At 43.4% G+C, this 23,548-nt stretch overlaps 1 protein-coding gene and 1 long non-coding RNA gene across 2 annotated transcripts in view; one reads left to right on the top strand and one right to left on the bottom strand.

Moving 5' to 3' along the window:
* Positions 1-13,672, top strand: part of LOC133472263 (uncharacterized) — a 41,013-nt gene extending 27,341 nt beyond the window's left edge. The window contains exon 3 of the long non-coding RNA XR_009786663.1: positions 12,918-13,672. This is a non-coding gene — a long non-coding RNA (uncharacterized LOC133472263). The remainder of the gene's footprint in view (positions 1-12,917) is intronic.
* On the bottom strand, positions 3,436-15,586 carry gpr37b (G protein-coupled receptor 37b). The gene is made up of 2 exons (XM_061762815.1): positions 14,190-15,586; positions 3,436-7,449 (listed from the first exon to the last, which is right to left on the bottom strand). The coding sequence occupies exons 1-2, from the start codon at positions 15,189-15,191 to the stop codon at positions 6,634-6,636; spliced, it is 1,818 nt and encodes a 605-aa protein (XP_061618799.1). The 5' UTR covers positions 15,192-15,586; the 3' UTR covers positions 3,436-6,633.
* Between the last annotated feature and the right edge of the window lie 7,962 nt (positions 15,587-23,548).

Raw genomic sequence — 23,548 nt, 5'->3', positions numbered from 1 at the left:
TGCCCAGCGGGGTTTGCTGTGGTCGGCAATGCATTTCTAGGCTTTGGTTCCTTTGGACTGTAGGTTTGCAGAGTGAATGATGCGACAATGGCTTTCAGTCGGTCCGGCCAATCAATGGTAGATTATCACTGTGTGTGTGAGAGTACTAGTGAATCTGGAAAGAAGATCGCAATGAGCTGGACTCACCAGGGGGGCGGAGAAGAAAAGGAACCCCCTGTTGCGTGCATGGGAGCAATGGAGTGATTGTGCGCTGCTGTATGTCACCAGATGGTGGGCAAAGTATTTTGCATAATTAGCCCCTTTTACATATTGAAGGCAGTAACCGTCACAGGAGTGTTGCAGCATAACATCAAGTCAAATGTCAAGTGCACATTCTTATACACACGCCTAAATTAGGGGAAAAAAAGAAAAATACTAATATACAGGGTGTCCAAAAAGTCATTATGCAATTGATTCCCACATACCCACACGAGAATCTTCCGCTTGAAGCCTTTCAACAACCTGAAGTCGGTACGGGTAAAGCTTTCTCACTGTCGGAAGCATCCGCTAAATCAAGCTTTTATTGATGTCGAGTTCCAGTGCAGCCCTCTGCATGGACTTTCCCTTGTTTTGCATGAATGCCTGCTCTAGGAGTTTAGCGTGGTAGAAGAAGATCAGGTCCTGTTTCAAGAAACTTGCCATTGAGAGCGTAAAGTCTACTCAGAGTTGGAGCAGTGTGACGGCCATTAAGCTTCTCTGCTGATGGCCTCATGTCTGTCTGAATGATAACTGAAACAAAAAATAGAAAAGATGAAGTGTATTGTGACTTTTAGGGACACCATGTTTTTAACCTGTATTGGCCTCATTAAAAATCATGTTGCAAAACTGAACAGCTTACATCACTAAATAAAAGCAATTCTGTTCCATAATGTGATGATGTCACCAACTGTGACATCCAGTGCCGCATTATGATCAATCATAATGTGATTATGTCTGACTGAAATCCAATTCATGCAGAGTGCATTAGGTTTCCACAGCTTGTGATATATGTCTGTCCATTGAAAAATCATTTCCTGCAGCTTTACCGTCGCCCCGCCCCACCCCCCACCCCCCCCCCCCGCACCCACCCCCCATCCACCCACCCCCACCCCCACAAGCGACAGATTGAGGTAAAGCTATTTGTGAGCATTATCCTAACTCATCTGCAGTTTCAATGGACCACCCTAATACAGTTAAACATTGCGTAAAGTAATCACTCCGGAAAATATGCCCCTTGATGAAAATCGGATTTTCGAGCAGCGTGGTGGCTCCCTCTGCGCACTGACAAGGAGGGCATTAATTGGGGTTTCATTTAGTCCTCCTCTCTGTAATTAAAACTACCAAGGGGGATTATTGATGAGATGGTGAAGCGGTGGAAGGGGAACATAGAGTTAGGCTGAGGAGGCTAAAGATAGAACAACGGAGTAAAAACTAGGAAAAGCACAGATGCTGTAGATTAAAAGACAAAATATAACTTGACAAAGGGGAAGAGAGATGTCACAAGAGGAAGGAGGGGATGTGAACGGAGGGTGCATGAGGCCACCGAGAAGAAGCATCACCATTCTCTGTCAATCTGCGGGCTGAAGGGTTTCCATGGCAATATACGGCGCTCGTTAGAGAGGGCCCATCGAGTAGTCAGCAGCAGGTGCCCGTCTGGCTCTCCTGATAATGAAGACCATGTTTACATAATTGACAAACGGTCCTTTTTTTTTGGGTGATAGCAACAAAGTAACATAATTTCATGTACAGAGATGAGTTGTGAGATATCATCAGGTGTGCCTTTCTTCTTTCTATCTATGCCAGCGACATAGTGATAGCAGAACAATTTGCTAATTGTATGCTAAAAACCCCTGTTGCTTTCAGTCCTGGTATTCAAATGAGGAGTGGAAGAAAACAACAAAAAAAGTTAAAATTTGGAGTCGTTCAACATCTGTTTTCAAATTTGGAGATGAAAAAAAGATTTTAGTTTATTTTTTAGAAAGTTACAAGTAAATGTAAAAATCTGTTTTGGCTCTACAGGTTGGGAAACAGTGGCCTCAGTAACTTTTACATTCGCTTGTATACCAGCAATCTGCATAATTTAATTGGGGTCCGTCACCTTTTGAGCGCATTAAATACATCTTGGACTTCTTTAGTTTTAGTTTCTTTGTATCTGCCAAGGTATCATTACCGGCCTGCTGGCCTGCTGTTTAGAGTCGAAGAGAAAAGACCTTTTGAAGTAACAAAACCTCATTAGTTGCTCCCAGGCACGAGAAAGGACATTTAAGGAAACTATTATTGCAGCAGTGGTGCAGTAATGTGTGTGTGATGTGTTGAAGGTCTTTCGCCTCTCAACACACACACTTGAGATCCATCAATGAATATGCTTCAAGCTCAGTCAGCCGTTCATGTTTCTCAGAGACCTATAAATGAGTGACAAAGCAAGCAAAAGTAACCCTTTCTGTGTTTCTGCTCAGTGTGGAGACCGCTAATTCAGTTTCTGCTCATTTAAATTGTCCGTGCTGCATCCTTATGGCAAACAAGGGCTCGATTGTTCATGCTAATGGCAGAATGATGATATTCATCACTTGTGTGAGGTCCGTAAAGGAAGCTGCGACAGCTTGGGGAGCAACTGCGGGAAAAAATAACTGCGACACAACAGGCTGTTAGATCTGGTGGTTTGCTCATCTCTTTGGCGGTGTACCATAGATTTATCCGAATTCTATAAAACCGGCCAGCTTTTATCACAAGTTTATTCACCTCAGTGGCAGAGCGGTATCGATATGGTATCCGTAACAGCAACGTGTCTCCATAGCAACAGCCCTACTGGTGTGACGGCAAGACGATGGATTTTTAAATAGAATGAATAAAGACTTTGGAGGAAGTTGACATAGCAAAGTGACAACAAGGAGGTGACAGAAAAATGGCAGAAAGTGGATTGCAGTCTGTGTTCAAGTTGTCGTTAAGATTTGTACCCTCATGCGTCATTGTAGGAATGATATTCTTTTGGTCACGAGCAGTGTTGTTGTTTGGGCCAAACATATTTTTGGGACTTATTGCCCAAAAGTTCAACCTTGGTTTCAGTGCACCACAGCAAAATCTTGAAAGCAAAAACATGTCAGGAAAAGCCTACAAGAACAGAAGAATTTTAATTGGGGTCAGTCAGTATTGTACAGGTTATAGGTCACATTAATGGTGTAAAATGTTTTGAAATGATTTATCTGTCTCACAGAGGTGGTGGAACTGAGGTGTATAGATGTTTTTACTGTATATCCACTACATTTTCAGAATCTCCTTTTTTTTTTTACTGAAATAGAGGGGTTGAATCAGTGCTTAACTACAGGGTGTGAATACTTTTCCCATCTCTGTAAGAAAACAGCTGAGGTAAACAATAGTGCGAGAAACAGCCTCCTTGGTATGATAACAAGAAACTGAAACTTGGATTTGTGGGTTTTAATGTACAGTTTTCCATTCCTTGATAGACAAAAGGGACAGTTTTTGGCTATATAAAAAGCTATTTAGAAACCAGTGAGTGGGTTTGAAGACAACAGTGCATGTGCTTACATTTGCAGCCACCAATTAAGGACAGAGGACACAGTTGAGAATACACACTGTATGCCACAAGAATCACATCATCAACAGCTTGAACCACACACAACTACACACCGAGCCACTTAGAATCTGCCGTACCCCTCCCCCAACCCGCCGCGTAAAATGTTCCGGAAAAATCTGGGAGGTCACTTTGACTTCGGTCACAAAATCTGGATTTGTGAGTTGAAATAATGAGCTATGATTTGTGCTCTGGTTTGCACGTACAGTAGCACCACGGTAGTTAACGGCACTGCAGGATCAACCTTTGGGATTGTCGACATTAGAGCCAAACTGACCTCTCGTGTGAGAGTGAGCGCTAGAAATGGCGATCTGCTGCTACAGATAGGTGTTTGGCAGTGCAGAATTCAACTGATTGTGATACACAGAGTTCTTAAAAACATTGCATCTGGGTCGTGACTATCATAAGGCTTGTTTTTATTTATTTTGGTCAATCTAAGAAGAAAACATGAGATAGTCATCCCCAGGAAGCAATCGCTAATTAGCAGTGCAAAAAAAAAAATCAATAAAACAACATGCACCAATATGACCTTTGTGAGCTACTTTAAGCATCTTGGATTGTATATTATCCATAATCATTCAGATTCTTGCTCTGACATGGAGTGATAATTCCCCAAAGTGTGAAAAAGTGCTGACAGTGGAAAAAGTACAATGCCGTCTGGCCTTAGCCTGCGCTTCCTCTTACATCTTGGGTGAGATATACTTCAAAATCAATAGGATTTGTTTGGATACATGCAAATAACCACGAGAAATTTGCTAAAGGAGAGATAACCCTCAATCTGTTGTTTTTAAACATCTTTCAAAATGAATAGAGTTTTTGCTTAGATTTTGGGCATCAAAGGCTTGATGGGGATGACTTTTTTGGATAAATGTAAACTCTTTTTGGCTGTTTCCTCCCCAGTTGTCTTGATTGTAATTTCAAAATGGTCTCAACCCAGGTCTCCTTTGCGGGATTAGAAATGCTAATTTACAGTACATTACACACATTGATTCGTCATTTTTACACTTTTTAAAAGTCGTCACTTTGGTACAGTTTTACAAGCGGTAGCACTCTACTCTCGAGCTGATCAGTTATTCAAATGTAGCTTTTTTAAAATTTTTATTAAATTTTTTTTTTTAATCACACTCATTTTTAGTATAGTCCACACTCACACAAATAACCACCATTTGTCTTTTTGACCAGAAATGAAGTGTGCAGCTCAATTGCTCGCGATTCTTATGTGGAACTGATTGATTTGTTGTTTACAGCGCATTCATCATAAGAGCACCAAAGAGAGTGTAGTATTCTGTCGTTTTTTTTTTTTTGTTTTTTTTTTATATATACAGCTCCAAGTGCAAGGCATAATATGATACAATAGTGTAGTGAGCAGTCCGTGTTGTCCATGCTGAGTGCGTTTCGTATTCAATCGTGGTCCATTTGATGAGTCCGTTGAGAACCTTTTTATTATCACTTATTTATGCTTCTCTGAGACCAGCCCAGTAATGTCCAACACAGTCACAGTAATGCGTTTAGTATGTACAGTATAGACGTATACTTGCACAATTAAAAATTTGGACATCCTAAACAAGAACTGTATCAAACATTCAGCAATTTTTGACACAGCTTTTGTATTGGATTTCAACAGAACGTGCAAGCTAAGACCACAACAATCTCCCGTCACAAATAAGAGGAAATGTGCATAACAACGTGTACAATTACAGTAGATTTCGTATGTAAACAGTCCTGTAATACCTTCAGGCAGTGTGAACTGCCTGGATGCGATGTCTCTCATCATGACACGTGGTTGCTTGGCATAATTTCAACAAGTTTGTGTTTTGCAATGACAGGTCTGTAGCCAACTTCTGTCCTAGACGCCTGACCACATATTAACTGAGTGGCGGCACGGTTGTTTTGGTTATGATTCAGTGAATTTGCAGTGTTAAAATAGAATAGGAGTCAGTGGAGCGTAGAAATTCGCCAAAGCAAAACTGTAAACAAAATTATGGTTTAAACACATTTAAATATATTAAAAAACACTTTAAAAACATACTGTAAATGTATTTCAACACAAAAAATTATTGCAAGCATAAAATGTTTAGAAAATACTGTGCCTTTAAGAGGCGGGGCCTGATGAGGTGAGCGCCTGGATGAGAGTTGTGAACGACAGCAGCTTCTGCATACAGTAAGTGTGCTTGCTGTGTTTCACTCTTCTCCCGGTTTTCAACGAATGGCTGAAAAGTGCATCGGCGATTGTGGCTCGCTTTTCCCACATGCGAGGGCATCGCAGTAAGTGAGTACAGTGGTACCTTGACTTACTGGTTTAAGTTGTTTTGTGACCAAGCTCACCGCCTAAAAAAAAACAACAATGTTTTTGTTAAGTTTTTAATAAAGTAAAATAGCAATGTATTGGAAAATATAAATATGAAAACATAATGAAACAAAATAAAAGAATGTGTCTAATTAGGCTGAAAGTCAAACACACACACACACACACACACACACGCCGTTTTAACACGCACACACACACACTCCAACACACTAGTATTTGTGTGTTGCTGTGTGTCTTCAAAAGGGCGTGGCCTAGTGTACACTCAGGAGCTCTAAATCAAACACAAGTTGGCCATTTACCACACAGTTAGTTAAGTGTTCAGGCCGTGCTCCTTGCGAGTGTTTTCATTTTGTATTTGTGTGTTTGCCTGTTTATCCCTTTCAATAAACAGCTGAAAGTGCATTGACAACTGTCGCTCGCGTATCTGAAGTTCGCACGTAATTAAAATGTTGGCTCGCCGCACAAAGCAAAAAAAAAAAAATCGTTTACAGTTCGTAAATTGAAAAACTCGTTATTTGGGGCACTTGTAATTCAAGGTACAACTGTAAAATGAAAAAAAAGAAGTGATATCGCAGGGCTGCGAACGATGAACCGTACTTTACATGGGAAACACAAATGCCTTTCTGCTTAGCGGAGGTAATAAGAAACCAAGCCTTGAGTGTCCTCCATCATGTGCCTATTTGGCAACTGGACTGGGTAAGGCAACCGGACCTTCATCCTAGCAGTGAGATCCGGCCGGTGTGTAGTTGCTCAGCTCCCGGCGGATGGTGCTGAACGGCGACAGCTCCAGCTCGGTGGTGCACTCGTGTTCGTTATCGTCGCTGGCCGTGGTGGAGGAGGGCGTACGGCTGCAGCAGCAGCAACAGCAGCAGTCCAAAAAGGCCCTGCCCAGCGGGCGACACAGCAGCAGGAGCAGCACGGGGGTCACCGCCGCCCGGCAGAAGAGCAGCAGCTGGGAGAGCAGGTGGAGCACGGACATGGTGCTCTCGGGAACGCCGGCCGCCATGTACACGGACACGATGTTGCAGATGTTCTCGGGCACCACGCAGGCGCCATAGACGATGGCTAGCGCCACCACCGTGCAGTTCATCTGGCTCTCCAGGCGGATTTGCTTCTTGTTGCTCCGCACGCTGGCCTGCTCAGCGTGTCGGATCTTCCGCGCCGTCACCAGCGAGCACCCGATGGTGAAGAGGGTCGGCAGGCAAAAGTAGCAGCCGAAGCACCACCACAGCCGCGCGCCCTCGTAGGTCAACCCCAACACGTAGAGCATATCCGGGAGGGACGTGGAGATCCGGATGATGCAGCGTTCCACGGGAGGCTCGTCTGGGATTTCGGCGTCTTCGACCACCAGTTGCCGGATGAGCAGCTCGGGCAGCGCCAGGAGGAGAGCCCCGATCCAGATGACGGCCAGCTTGGCCGTGGTGGAGGTGCAGTTTTCGATCATCTCGTAGTACATCTGCACATTAGTGGCCGCCCGGAAGCGGTCGATGCAAAGCGCGCACAGGGTGAAGGTTGTCACGCCCAGGGAAGCCACCTGAAAGGAGCAGAGAGGATTAACGTCACATTAAAGCCAGCATCCATTATCCACCGCATTGTTCCTCCAGGACGACGGGAGGCGGCGGAGGAAAGGAAGTGCTAATCTGACAAACGCCACAGATGTGAAACACTTTCTGAACTTGTAGTCAAGCCTGTCACATTCCCATTCTTCACTGGGAATGGGATAACAACGAGCAGATGCATTCATCTCCACTTGGCAGTATCTTAAAGAGAAAGTATATTTCCTCGCAGCACACACACAAACAGGCTCTAAATAAAGAGACGGGGTGAAGATGTCTGACACTCAACAGAAGGCTGCAGGCTGCTATTTAAGATCATGAGAAGGATTGTTCCTCATGCAAAAGGATCTGTTGGATTAACAGCCAGTTTGGCACCGTGCAAAGTATTCCTCTACAGCAGCTGGAGTGTGTATCCTTGTGTGTCCTCGCACGAACCATCTCGTGAACTGGCCTCCAGCACCAAACCTGCCAAAACACACGCTCCCCCTTATTCCCAACATCCTCTTCATTCCATCTCTGGCTTTTCTCCCAATGACTTTACTTCCTCACTCTCTTGTTCGACATTAAACATCCCTTCCTCACACATAACCCACCATCGCCGCTACTCCCCCCCAACAGTCCCTCCCGTCATATGAAATTTAATTACGGCAGCCAGGATCCCAGATGGCCCCAGTGAGCCCCGGCTTTGCTTCTCGAAACACAAACTTCCTGGACGGAGATGGATGTATGAATACACACGCACTGCATGATGAGTAATGCTGCGCACACACATGCATGTTTGATGACCTCCGGAATCCTGTTAGGAAAATATGCCTTTGCCCTTATAAAATGTATTCTGTTTTATAACCTTGTGAGGAGTTCTCCCTAATATTATATCACTTTTCTGTGAGACAAAGCAAGATGTCTACGGTTGGGGGGACAAGTTGCATAAGGGAGATGATAACTGCCTGTTCATGTGTGCATATATGACTTCGCCAGACACTTCTTAGACCAGCCATCAGGTTATATTTCAACTGTCTCTTTGTCTACTAGAGGCTTAATATTTTTCCCTTGACAAATCAAAAGCCAGGATAATTAGGAAAGGTCATCTGGAATTTAAGAACAGCATACACACATTTTGGGACCCACCAACATGTATGGTATGTCTTGTCTTTGGCCAATGCAAGCGCAAATTTTTCCTTCATGGCATCTTCATTCCCACGTGTGGCAGCATGCTAATACACCGGACGAGTGTCTTTTAAACACCGCCACGGAGGAGTAGCTTTGATCAGTGTATCAGGGCGGCGCGCGAGGGCACAACAAACAAACTTTGTTCTCTGGGGGAGTGGGGCAGATTTAAAAGAGAGAGAGGAGTCCAAAAGTCAGGGCTGGTGGCGTGACAAAGCCGTGTTCGGGGATGGGATTTCATGCAGATGAGGCAGGGAAAACAGCGACAGAAGAATAGAAATAGGAAGAAGGAGGGGAAAAGACTGGAGATGGAAAGTAGAGAGAAATGAGCCGTAACAAGTGATTAACTTTGTTGATATTCCAATTCTACCTCTTGACCAGCCCAGGTTCATTGGAAGTTGGGAACTGGCTTGGTTATACATCCATATTTAAACAGTAATTTTGGTTCATGTATAATTTATACGCTATTATTAGGCAGGTATTACTCAGTCTGCTGTAAGAGTGTGGCAGCTCAAAAAAGAGGGCAAAGGATTCGACTTGAATTTGACTTGAGTTGCAAAATTTCTCATAAATGACTTATATCCAAGCTCAGTACTGCTCCATTATGAAGGCCGGATTCTATAATTAGGCTTGGAATATGCCTGCAACATGTTATTTTTTATGTTGTGGTCATTTATATGAGCAGCGGGTGATGCAGGTGTCCCACTGTGGATTTATTTGATAAAAGGTCATTAACTCCCTGATTCAAGGTCTGGTGTGACGGTGCCACAAAGGCTGCACGTTATTAATTGGCTCCTAACGAGCACTGGTGGAGCCTGTTTGGCCATGTGACCGCCGTCAGCTGTAATGCGAGTTCTCAAATGATGAATGGGGATAGTGTGCACACCCAACACACTTTCACACACACCCAGTATGTGTGTGTGTGTGTGTTGCCATAGACTGAGTCTTCACCAGACCATAACATCAATCTGCCAGCCAGGGTGTGTCGTCTTCGAATGGGTCAACTCGCATGGCCTTCTTTTGACTGTGCGGCATCTCAAATAAAATGGTATCGCCTTTCATTTCATTTTTTTTTTTTTTATCACTATATCAAAGGTTTTATTAAAACGGGACGCAAGTATAGCTTGATGCAGGGAGAACAGCCGTCGGCCAATTTACAGGAGTTTCGACTCGCCCCGTCTACTGCCATCTCCGGACGATATAACGAACTCCAGGATCAGTGAAATGCGAAGTCTACAAAGCGACACAGTCTGCACAGGTCCGAGACGATGAAAATAGGAAGTTGTGGTTCAGAATAGAGGTTGGCTAGCCTAGCTTCGTTTATTCTGATTGCAACTCGTCTTAAAATAGTCCTAGGTTCTGCTGTGATGAAAAATGACCAATAATCGACCAATAATCGACCAATAATCGACTTTGACCCGTCTTTCATCACATCAGAATCACCCCAAAAAAGTCTTTTGTCGTTCAACCCCTACAACACACCATCACACGCTTCTGGAGAAAGCCGCTAAAGATTTTATTACATGCCAAATAATGTTTTATATGAATTGCCTTGAGGGTTCTAGCAGTGTGCAACAAAGTGAAATACAATAATTAGCATAAGTAGAGCCTCTCATGAGATCAAATATCAAAAGCCCCATTTAGTGATGCCGCTCCTTGCATTTTATAGCATCTCCCAGGCACATTCTTCTGGACAATAAATTCCTCCTCCATTAAATTACATCACGGTCTGGGGCATATTTCCATTGGATATGAAAAAGAAATACCTTTGCCTTCCAGTCTTGAGCGTAGCTGCTGGAAAAGTGACTTTTCCAGGTCGTTGGAGTTGTGCTAGAGGTGTCGCAGCGGACAGATGGGCTTTTCAACTTTATTCTGCACTATTCTACAGAGCCTCATTTATTGGCCTGTCCATGCCGCTGTTCAATCAATTGACTGAAGTACGCAAATCACCGAATGAATATTTCACAGTAGTACTCTCACAATGATCAATTTGGCTACTAATAATAGGCCTATGCGTCACATTGTGTGGGCTTGTCGCTTCATTGAAAAACACAATAACGTCTGTAATGTGTGGGCAAATGGACAGCCGCTGAGCTGAATTGTTTAAATACCCTCCAATGAGCAATCAATAGCGGGAGGCCGCGACGCAGACAGGGCGCGACATCAGATATAGTGTAGCTGGGTTGCGTGCTGCAAAAATGCTTCAACACTGTACTTACTGTGTGTGTGAGCGATAGTGTGTGTGTTCCCCTGAGGCTTTTGTCTAATCACAGATAGCTGATGCAGGGAGAACAGCCGCGGGCAGCGATCAGTGGGGAGAAGGCCATTCCACCCATCTGCTGGATAAGCATGCCCCACTAACTTTGCATGTGTGTGCGCAGACATGATGGTTAACTAGATATACAAGCTTGTACTAAACTAGGATTGCTTGAGCGTTACACAAGGCAAAACTGTGATTGTCATCCCTCAAAGTCAGCCAATGGGAACGTGTCAAGCTGACGAATGCCCACCATTTCGGTGGGTCTTTACCCCCGGCTCCTCTGCAGCTCCTTGCGGCCCTTTTTAATAAATCTCACTCTCTCAGAGAGTCTTCCCTCTCTGGCGCTGCATCAGTGTGCCGGTTTTCTCTTTGCCCCCCCTCCTCGCGGAGGTCCGCTGTAGCGTAGCGGAGGCGGCCTGGCGGGGTGCAGTACAACCCAGCAGGGCCCGCACAGAAGCGGGAGTTGACGCACGAAAAGCACGCTCCACACCTGTCAATCACCTATCCTTGTGTTCCTGAAGATGAAAATGAAATGCAAATGTATTTAACTTAAAAGTTAAAAGCAACTGACTGCCGTGATTGTTGTTGTATTTTACTTTCAAATCCTGCCGACAAGGCCAGAGGAATCTACTCAACACACAGTTCATATATCTTCACAAGTGGTGTCCTATCTAATGTGAAAGGGTGGCAATCAGCCTTGAGGCAGTTGATAAAGAAACGTGTCCCATAACAGTCAGAGCACAATGCTTTGACTTGAGCTCACTGAGATGCAGTTAACAATGAGTTTTTCATTGCCACACAAAATCTAATCCACTATGGCGGAATGTTGTGTACCTGCAAGTGTCAATTCTAATTGAGGATCATTATTTCAGGTATTTTAATTCACCACCTATATTGGGTCTTATAGGGTAGGTGTACCTCATGAAGTCCTAATAAAAAATCAGCTTAGTGTATCTTTATGACATGTGACCCCATTGATGATCGAGTACAACTGCCAGAGAACTCACTCTGGAATTCACTCACCTTCAGGGACTTGTTAGATTTGTGTTCCGTGATGAGGAGAGACAATTAGCATTAAGCCAGATGGAAAGAAGCGTGTGCGTAGGGGGAAAACACCCCACCCCGATTCATCCAAAGGGATCAGTCTCTTACTGTAGTTTCAAAAAGAATGCGTGACCATGTGTGACATTGCGGTTTTAAGGCAATAAGACACTGGGCGTTTACTTCTATTATACACTTGTAAACAACTGTGTCATTATGCTTTTGAATGCTAAATGTTTGTTGGTGTGTCTTACTAGTACGGTGTGCTCTATGCTTAAAAATCTGTCTATATTACACTTAATATTAAATATTACACGACCGGATTTCAGTAGTGTGTGTGTAATGGTTATCCCTGTATTATGTCCCTAAGGGCCCCTCATACGAATGTGCTGCTCTGTGCACGACTGTCTGGCATTTGCATGACAACACAGCTTATCTGAAATAATACAGGCTGGCTCCAGCCCAAATCTCTGATGCGCTTTTCGCACCTCTCTATTGAACGCCAAATAAAACCAGGTTCACTGAAGGCAGCATAGCGGGGCTGTCAGTGGTTGGGCTCGCGTGTCGTCAGGTTTTTGTGGCCAGATGCTGACATTCCATCACACTGAATTTGAGTTATGTGTCTACTGTAGTGTCTACTGAGAGACAATAACCTTAAGCAACATTGCAAGCTGACTTTCTGACTCGCATGCACACAAACTCCCATTCACTCTTTTTGTACTGTGAACTTTATATTCAGGGTTGACCATTACACAGTTTCCTGAAATTGCTTGTTGTCATGGTGCCTTTTCCATCAATTACTTTCATCTGGCTTTTGATTGGCTTAACTTGCCTTACAGTCAGGGGTTATGCATGTGACAGCCAACAAATGCATTTTATGTGTATTAATGTATCTGTGACAATAGCATAAGCATACTCAGTCATATCCTGATATCCTTTGGTTGCGTCCTTAACCAAATGGGTTTGTTGTCATTTCAGGAGGAAAGCCTTTAAACCTGCCTTCATCTGCTTTCCATCCCGAGGCAGTTTATGATGATGGCCCTTTCCAAAAATGAAGCTCCCTCACGTTAAAAACACCTGCTCCAGATACAAAAGGGAGCGTCTCCTGTCAGGTGACGCTGATGGAATTGCAGCGAGCGCACAAAGGGGAAGGAATCAACATGGTGTAAACAACCTGTCATTCAAAGGTGGCTGTCTGTGTGCACGGAAATAACAAATGGCAGAGTCCTAGATTGACTGTGTTTGTGTGAAAAAGTCGTCTGTAGGTGTGGCAGGTGTGCTCCCAAGCTTTATTTTGGGAAGGGGTTGTCTGTATTTGTGTGTCTTGTACCTTGAGGCCAGGTGAGGCTTCACATGAGTTGCAGGTGACAAATCAGTGTCTCTTTCTATTGGCTGATATCCTAAACCAGTTTCTATGCATTTTTCTGGCCATTTAAGGAAACCCACCTCAAAGTCCCAAATCCTAATGCAGAGCTGCACTGTCAGGTACAGAGTGCAAACTAATACATCCTCACTTGTGTTATAAAATGTATTCTATGTTATAACCTCATATAACCTTTCTTTCTGATATTATATTTTGCTGCGTGACAGAGCAAGATGTCTGTGGTCAGAGGCACCGACTGCATGAGGCAGCTTTATGACTTTATTGTCACATTGTCTGTCTACATGTGTTGCCCCACAATTTGTGTTTGAATATAAGTTGCTTGAAGGCTTATAACACAGAGATACGGCTGCTATTCGTCAGCCCCTCTATGGAGTTTCCCATTATGTGTTAGCTTTAACTGCCTACTTCTAGGCAGTTATGTGGTTTGATTAAATACACTTGTAATTCTCTTTGTTTGAGTAAACTTCAACCGGGAGTGACAATAAACAGCTTGAAGCCTCTTTATTTTGAAGAATTGTTCACTAACTGCCAAACTGCTGCTTGTTGCCACCGTACAGGGCTCGTACCTAAAATTTGCGTCACTTGTATCTCAAAGCACCACTGTACCCATTTTGTGACATTTTTGTTTAGCTGTGTGCTGTGAGATTTTATTAACATAAAAAACAGTATGCCTTGGCTCAGTATCGGTTGGGAAACACTGATTTGGAGTTTCCACCGAACCTAACATACTGTACATGGTTATGGAATGTGGGAGGACGCTAGGAAGGCCAAGATTGAAACCCAGAGCCTCATTGTGAGGCCAACGTGATAACCAATTGATAACCAATAATACAGTAAAACCATAAAGATTGATGGCACAACGTTACCTCCATGTATGGCACCACCCTGCAGGTGAACTCCCCCAGAAGCCACGACTTGGTCAACTCATGGAAGACCACCATGGGCAGGCAGAACAAGATGAGCACAAAATCCCACACTGCCAGATTAGCCAGCAGCGAGTTGGAGATGCTCTTCATATAGTAGTTCTGGCACACGATGCACAGGATGGCGACGTTGCCCGCTATGCCCACCAGGAAGATCACCCCGGAGACGCAGGTGATGGCGTAAGCGCTCGACGTCTCGCTTGTCACCGGGTAGAACGGGTTCTTGATCTCGTCCCCGAAGTCCTGCAAGCCGGGCGGCGTGATCGGCGTGGCGTCCCAGGGATTCTCCTCCCGGAACGTGAAGAGCTCGGGCCTCCTGGTGAAGAGGTCAAAGGGCGCGTCTGTGGATGTGAGGGCCACGGGCTTGGGGATGGGTTCCCATGGCGACGCGTGAGGCTGAGCCAGAGCCCCGTAGCTTTTGTTCTGCCGGGTTCTCCCCCTCTTCCAAGCCTTCTCCTCTTTTGTGCCCCTCCTGTGTCGATCTCCATCCGTGGGCCCCCCACCTCCCGTTGAGGAGGGCTTAGGCGCATTGTGGTGTCCACTTGCCGGCGTGCCCGCGCTACTCAGCCCGCCGTTCAACTTTATCCTCTTACTACGGTGCCGCGTCAGGTCCCAATGTGAGACAGCATCCCCCGCAGATGTCACTGTCCTATTCAAGTCGTGCTTGTTGTGCGCAAAGCGCCTCACTTCTCCCGTGACCCCTCGTTTCCACGGATGCGTGGAGTTGAAGGTCCCTCGGACGATTGCCTGCAGTTCCACCGGGGATTCACCTGTGGCGCGGTCTCTGGCTTTAATTTGGCGACTCTTCTGGGGTGACCCGCTGGAAGTCCTGGCGGGGTGTGCGCTCACGTCCTCCTTTATGTGCCCATTGTTTCTCATGGACAAACACACATGTGCATGGACAAGAAATAACACAAATAACATCCCGGGTGAGAGGATCTGCATCGTGCGGGGAATTGCGGAATTGGAAATCCAGAAAGTGCACCTTCATGTACTCTGCTGCTCTTCCATTCTGTCAACATCCATGTTGGAGACAGCGTAGAATGCTCACTTTCTCAGTCAAGAAATACACAAACAAACAAACCGCTGCATTCACGAGGCGCAAACTTGTGGGTTACATCCAAATGTGTGACCGTGCTGCATCTGCATTCATCATCACCGGGCAGTGGGGAGCGCCTCCTCATTGGACTAAGCGAAAAGGAGAGGAGGAAATGTGTTGCATATCACAGGATCCAAAATCCAGTGCAAATAGCATCCACTGTTTTCGTCCCGGTGTGTGAGTTGAGTAGGATGGAGCAGCGTCAATGCGGCGTGGAGCCGCCTGAAGCTCACTGATGCACCGGAGTGGAGCGAGAGAGAGAGAGTGAGGGAGGAAGAGGAGGAGGAGCAGGAGAAGGAGAGGAGGGGTTCTCTTCTCTTCACGCCTTCCTCTCCCCTCGCTATATGGCAGCGTACACTGCAAAGAAAATGGACTCCCCTGGCGGCTAACCCCGATCTGTCACTCTTCATCCATCACTGGCGCATCCACAAGCCCCCGGGAAGACCGTGGCTACAGACCCCTTCTCTTCTGCCACTGCCTTAGGCGGCCATGGCAGCCACGCCCGCGTTGATAAATGCAAAAAAACAAAAACCAAACAAACAACCAAACAAAAAAAAATCAATTTCTTCCTATCACGAACAGGAGGCGTATATACGATAGCTATAAAGTGAGGGAATTTTATGTTTAGATGCAAGATTATACTAATAATAATAACCGATAATACAAAACTTAAAAAGTCTGCCTTTACACAACTGACATATTTGTTAATTTTTTTTGGGATAGTTTTTTCAGACTGAATGTTTATTTCCAACATGCAGTACAAAAAAAAATACAATATGAATATACTGAAACACATTGTGTGCTATCTTGATGCTAACAAATAATTAAAAACGCCATAGACGGGCTAACAATAGCATCTGTGTCTCGGTGTTATAACCCTTCAAGCAACAGATATTTGAGCACAAATGGTGGAGAAACACATATAGACCGATAATATAACAATACTCACGGGCACATATTCTTTAGCGTCTGCGAAGAATTAAAAGACTAAAATTTCTGGAGCTTACTGGTTATGTGCAATCCTCACATTTACATAGATAAGTACAAATACACATAGACCACATACATAGATTTATACATACATTACTTACTGTAGAACTACTGTAGGTCTAATTTAATTTCAGATTTTCTGCATTGCTGAATTAAGTGAACTGGGATTCTAGCACATGTGAACTGGACCTTTTCAGTTAAAGAACCCCACACACATTGATAGAGTTCTGTATGACCAATTGCTTAGTCAATAATTCAAGAGACTTTCAGGACTAAATGAAATGGGCACATTATGTCTGAAGTGCTCTCGGTGATCGATTCACATTGAGGTGCAGACCGCTAACTCCATGTTCAACATGGACATTGAAAATCATGCATACAAAGGTGATCCCGTGTGGACACCTCCTAACAGGTGACGTTCTACTTCAAATAAGCCAAATCCAACCTGGAGGCGGGGGGCCGTGTGCTCAGCCAATTTTTTTTTTTTTTTTATCATTTTCACTCCCTTCAGCCAATATCGTCATTTGACCTTCATCCAGTTAGGAAAAGCAGTGGATTTAAAGAAAGTTAGAGCACCGGAACGTAAAATCACATCATGCCAGAAGAATAAGAAAGCCTTGGATTGGAGGACTGGGCCAAAATTCCCGCTGGTGCGAAGTCCCATATAGTATTTATGCACCCTGTATAGGTTAAATCCTTGAAATAAAAGATTCCATTCGACCTTGAAATTCCTCCAGAGTTAGAGAAGGTGCAACAGGGCAAGATCTCACATGTAATTATCATGTCCATTGTGTGTGTGTGTGCGCGCGCGCGGGTCCCACAGAGACCCCGATTCTTGGCGTGTGTACGGGTGCAGATAAAGGGGAGAGGCCCTCGCACTGATGTGCTCATGCATAAAAACACGCAAAAGCTTACACACACACACACTGAGGGGGCCGTCAAGGGCACACGCACACACACGCACACACAAGCATGCACACACACAAAGGCAAAAATCAGGAATGAGTGCACATGTGCACAGCGGGATTAACGCAGAGAGGATTCTTGAGTGTACTGAGGCTTGTTGTCGTTGTGGAAAGCACATATAGGACCGTGACGGTTTAATTCAATGCATTTGTTTTATCGTAATTATACCCCATGGGTGCACACGCACGTACAGTCCAAGTCAGAATAGAAGACGTGATGGTGACAAGATCACATGCATAAAGAGGAGTGAAGGTGCATGGCTTTATCTAATTTATGTCCTCACATGAAGCTTTAATCCCTGAACCAATAAAACAATACTGTTGTCCTCACGGTTGTCCTTTAAAACATCAATTTTTTCTTTCTGTCAGCTCATCTTCAGGAGGCTGCCATTTGTTTCAGGCCTTCAAGTTAGTTTGTCAATGCTGCCATCTGCTGTTTTTTTTACATTTTTTATTTATTTATTTATTTTTTTAATTGTAAGTGACCTTATAGGGGCAATTTTGTAAATGTTTTACAAATAATTGCTCCAGATTTAGTTTTTTTTTTTTTTAAAAACACCTCACCAGTCTCTTAAATAGTTTTATGAATAGGTATTGGTTTAACCATATTTGTTTATGATTGTGTCAGTGCTGTAGAACTGAACTGCATCATACACAGCTGTTTCTACTGTATTATTCTATTATTATGTAGCTATGATTATAATTTTCATTATTATTATTATTATCGTTGTGCTCTGTAAATAAAGTTGAGTTCAGCAGATAGACGAACAAAAATAAACATTATAAAAAAAAGTAGATGGATGATGGATGTGTATTAATGAAAATTCATTTTTACTTAAGTACTTTTTAAACTTTTTCTTCAGTCAAGAAGGGGAATCAGTACTTCTTATTTTACAGTCTACACAACGACCTGTACTTTTGCCACAAGTGGTCATATGCTAAAAAAAAAAAAAATTAAATAAAAGAAAATAATAAAAAAGTGGAAGAAATTGCCTATTGTCTAGGCCTGCAGCTATCGAATGTTTTTGGAATAGATTATTCCCATTGATTGTTGAAGTAATGGGATAAAAATGGATTTTACACTATTAAACAACAATACTAATACAATACTAATAAAACATGCAAATGAGGTGCAGGTGTTAGTATGTCCACTTGGGGTCGCCATCATCACATTTTACACTGTCTGATGTGTGACTTTGAGTGTGCGTGGCTTTAAAAAAGTGGGACCTGACCTGGTGACTGACATTTGTGTCAGCCAAAGAGAGTGTTGGCTCAGGTTGCGAGTTGAATCCCTGGCCATCACTTGTGGCCATTGAAGCCTCATGAAGGAATATGCTAATTGCCTGTTTATCTTATTACCGTTTCTTCAATCCAGCTATTCGATGAATCTTTTCAGTCCACAACTGCACAACTGTTTCCTGTATACTATACTGTCTCCACTTGTATTTATTTTCTGCACTTTCAATAATTCTGAATGAAAAAAATGGGGAAAAACACAGGAGAAAGAACATTATATATCTAGAGTATATTGACAGTAAGCCTTCCAGCTTGCAGACATATTGAAACACATTGCGACATGAGACATATTTCCATCTCACAGCAACTTTTCCACAGGACATCCATTGTTTGCCGAGATCAGGTATCATTAGTCAAAGACTCGAAGGGTATCGCGTCTGCAAATTAGGCCTAATGAGACACAATCACAGTGAATTGTCTGGCTCATCGCACTGATACGCCAAGGCGGCGTGTTGTTTTAATTGGACAAATTATCCTCCTGGAGGATGTTATTTACGGCAATGTCAGCACAGAGAGCATGCGGCATGATTTAAAGGCCCCATTGTGCATGGTTCAGATTCAGCTCACCAATTCAATGCTTAGTTGATTAGTGTTATATAATCACTTACTTCACAGCTCTTTCTAGATGAAGATGCTAGTAGTTCTAAGCAGACATAGTTCCAAAATAGCTCTGATGTGTTTGTCCATGTGTTCCAATCAAGGCTGGCATGACACCGCCACCTCGATTTGCATCTTCAAGTAGCACGCGGCGTGTTCTGAAGCTATTCACAGTATGAAATGGCTCATCTCCTGCCTTGCACGTGTGTTATGTCTGGAGAATACGCAGTCTGAAATCAATACACAATTCCAAGGATGGTCAGCAGGTGGCACTGTAGCACAGAGCCATAACATTAAGAGGAGGATCACAAGACACAATCAAATTTGCAGCAGTAGGGCCATCTATCTCTGACTAAATCAGCAAAACTGCATGACTTTATACCTGTGTGTGTGTGCGCGTGTGTCTGTGTGTGTGTGTGTGTGTGTGCTGCTCCTTCTAGTGTGCGTGCCTTGGCTGCCTTGGTGGCAATATAATACAGACAAACATGGAGACAGAGGTGATGTCACACCTCCTCAGTAATAATAATAGTCGTTTTCCACACCACACAGACTAAGGAATGTATGCCTGTGAGTATTGTTGTATTATCTGTCTTCATGTGTTGCTTCACCGTTTGTGTTCAATCCATAAATCATGTTACTGCATTTTCGCTGAATTGAGCGCTACAGTTCAGTCTTTCTGTGCAGCTTTGCTTGACTTTAAAGCAAGGTGTGTTAATGTCATGGAAGGTTGTAGAAGGGCACAAAGAAAGAAAAGAGCCAATAGCAGCAATGTTATACTCTAGAAGAGTGCGTGAAGTGAAGGAAAAAGAGAAAGAAACAATAGCTGGAATCGTCTTATGGTCCTTTGTTTGCTGCTTCATTATTAAAATCCTTGCACTCCTTTTGCAAAAACACGTGCTTGCACTCTCTTACACGGAGCTAAGTGTTATTTCCACGCCTTGTCTTGAGACGTAGCCAAAACGTAACTAGTGCACGCAGATGCTGGCTCTGCAGCTCTCTACGGACAATCTGGCAGTCCCGGCGCTTCCTCCCGTGAGCGAGAAGTGGATGTAGAGGCTAACAGCGGGCCTCCAGAGTCCTGCTGGGAATTCTGGCGACTGGCTGACAAGCCTGAAGGCGCCAAGCCACGCGCGTTGATCATACTGTGCGTGAGACAAGCAGCTTTTCTCATCAAGCTGCATTAATACACATGCGTAATCGAATTAGAGCCAATATAGAGCCAAATCAAAAAGTGCAAAAAGTTTTCAAGTAAATGAAAAGATGTTGGTGTGAGTTGCCGTGTAGGCAAAATATAACATTGATCTCTTACACGTACACAAAAATCTCTTTCACATTACCAGAAAACCTCTCACTCACCGGCACACAAAAACTCACACTCATACAAAAACCTTCGCCAAAAATCGTCTCACGCACAAATAAAAACCTCTCACTTCCCAAAATGTCACGTGTCCAAAAAACGATAAAACTCACACAAAACAAAAAACTCTTACTCACACAAACCTATCACACAAAAACTCTCACACACATCAAACCACTTCTCACATAGCAACATTCTTAACACACTCAAAAACCTCTCACACACATACCAAAAAAAAAAATCTTCACACCCAAAAGCCTCTCTAACATACACAAAAACCTCATGCAAACAAACATCCAAAAAAAAAAAAAACTCTCACACACACCCAAAAACCTGTCCCACTCACTTAAAAAAGTATTTGGGTGAGTGTTTTATGTGTGTGTATGTTTGTGAGGGGTGAATGTTATGGCTCTTCATACAGTAAATAAGTGTGACTTGTTTTTTTTAGAAGCATTTTGATCTTGTCATGGTCTTTTTTTTTCTTCTTCTCCCCAGTTACGGATTGTTGACTGCAGCTGGATCCCAAACGACACATGCAAGTGCAGAAATAAGAAAACGAAGCTCATCTCAGCGGCGCGTGACAATCGAGCTCATGCGGCGCAAAGAGGCCCCCAAAGTGCTCATCATCTCTCTAAGTGGAAAGTATGAGCAAGCGCCATATAATAACACTCGGAAATCCTCCATTATTCCGCCTCAGACGTCATCTTGCGTAATGAAAGCAACAAACAAACATGCATAATTCAGCGAGCTAGCCACTTGTGCGTCGGGCCCCGGTAATGATTGCGGTGGAAAATGATGAAGTGCCACACTTACACCTAAATGGCCTCATTTAAACTCATTTGTTACGTGCAATTCAGGAGGGGGAATGCTTATTTGTGTAATGTGCGATGGCTTACCGTGCGGCAAATGAGGCGCTTTATGCCGCGGAAGGGTAAGTGTGTCATTTATTTTGGAAAATGACACAACCGAAACAACAGGTGGAAGCAAAAAGAATTGAATCGTTAACACATCACATAAGACACGTCGTTTACATGTTAGCTTATGTAAAGGATATTTTGACAACTGAGCTAGCAGAAGGCGTTAAGGGGAAATGCTGTTTTTGTTTTTTGTTTTCTTTTGACGACTCTGTCCCACAGATTCTGAAAACATAACTAGTTAACATTGTAGTAGTATGTGGGCTCCCTCTAGTGCTACACGAAAGCATCACTGAATTAAACGTTCAAACTGTGCATACTTTTATAGTGGCTTTATATAGTGGCTACACCACTTCTTTTTTTTTAATCCAGTGCAGCACATTTATTAAATACATTGCAGTTGTATTTAACTTTGCTCAATAATATCAATGAGTTTGCGTTGAATCTTTTTGAACTTGTGTCCATCCCACAGATTCTGCAACCATTACTATTTAACATTGCATCCAGGTTTTGTCATGAATCGTGTCGAGCAGTGACTCTCAAAGTGTGGACTTCCTCAAGTGGTATGCGAAAGAATCACTACATTAAATGTTCAAACTGTGCATAATGATTTAAAAATCTAGTACAGTATCTTAAGGACTGTTGAATTGTATTCCTTTCAGTTCAAAACATTTGAATGTAATCTTTTATAACTGTTTGTTTAGGTACCGGCGGCACGGTGGGCGACTAGAGCGTCTGCCTCACAGTTCAATGATAGCTGGGATAGGCTCCAGCACGCCAGCAGGAGAAGTGGCTCAGAAAATTGATGGATGGATGGCTGTTTAGATACCAAACTATATTTACTGCAAATTAATTTCACAGTCTCATACCGCACATTTTATTGTTTCGCCAACGTCAGTAAACATTCGTTTTATCTCACGGTAGTTTGACTACACTCACATTGGGATTGATGTCGACCTTTTTTGAAAAGCCAGATTGACGACAAAAGCGGGGGTAAGAGGTGAATTGTCCGCTGACGTGACTCCGGGCAGAAGCAATCTGCAGGCGAGCGAGATGCCAGACGGATACGAATTGCACTTATCTTCCGCTGACCTTATCCGCTTCTCAAACCTGCGGCCTGATTCGGGAGGGGGAGGAGGAAGAGAAGAAGAAGGTGGATGCAAGTGATGATAAAAATAGGGAAAAATGCACACTGATGGGAGGTGCAGATGATGGAGCACAAAAGATGCCGAGAGATGCCTTTGATTTGAACCAGAGGGAAGGGACCATGATGAGGTACTACCCACTCTAGCCTACAAAAGCACAACTCTGTGGCAGACTCGCTTACTTCACATATACCTGTATATGATATGTACTGAATAGAGCCATTCATCCATTTTCTGTGTTTCTTCTCCTAATTAGGGTCTCGGGTGAGGAAGAGCCTTTACCGGGGTACGACTTGAACTGGTCGCCAGTTTTAAGTGATAAAATTTAGGTGAAATAAAATATACGGATATCATTGATTATTTTTTATTTAAATTCAAATGTTTTGTTTTCATTTTTTTTCTTGTAGGAATTGTCCCATTGAGATACAAGAGCTCTTCTTCCAGGGAGTCCCACAGGCCAAGATGGCACACATAAAGTTTTCAACAGAAAAAAAAACACAGCATATATAATATACGGGAAACACAAAACACACACACACACACACACACACACGCACACACACGCTACTGGTGCGGTGGTAAGAAACATAAATGAGTCATCAGGTATTTTTTTTTAATATTACAGATTCATAATTGAGTTTTAATCCAATAATTCAATTGTGCCTCCCTGAATCAACAAAATAAAATATACAGATATACTTTATTATTTTCACGTTTATTGACGATTTCATTGAATGTTTAAATTTCAATATTGTTTTCATAGTGTATATGAATTATTAATTGATGATGATCATCATCATTCAAGTTTTTATGATGCATAATTTGAATTTAGTCATTTGTTGTCGCCTCCCTGCAATTCCCCACCTGTCCAGCGGTCGTCGCTACACTCTGGTTTTGCCAGCTGCCAGTGTTGCTCAATCAAGTCCACAATCAGACCAG

Source organism: Phyllopteryx taeniolatus, chromosome 22, assembly GCF_024500385.1.
Source record: "Phyllopteryx taeniolatus isolate TA_2022b chromosome 22, UOR_Ptae_1.2, whole genome shotgun sequence".
Taxonomy (NCBI): Eukaryota; Metazoa; Chordata; class Actinopteri; order Syngnathiformes; family Syngnathidae; genus Phyllopteryx; species Phyllopteryx taeniolatus.
Note: the sequence above shows the minus strand (reverse complement) of the source record. Positions and strands in the feature narration are given on the sequence as shown.

Bases quoted from the DNA above. Each gene is read 5' to 3' on its own strand.
- gpr37b (XM_061762815.1), bottom strand. From the start codon at position 15,191: ATGCAGATCCTCTCACCCGGGATGTTATTTGTGTTATTTCTTGTCCAT. The intron at 7,450-14,189 runs GTAACGTTGTGC...TGCTCCTTTCAG, and splicing joins GGGTGGTGCCATACATGGAG to GTGGCTTCCCTGGGCGTGAC.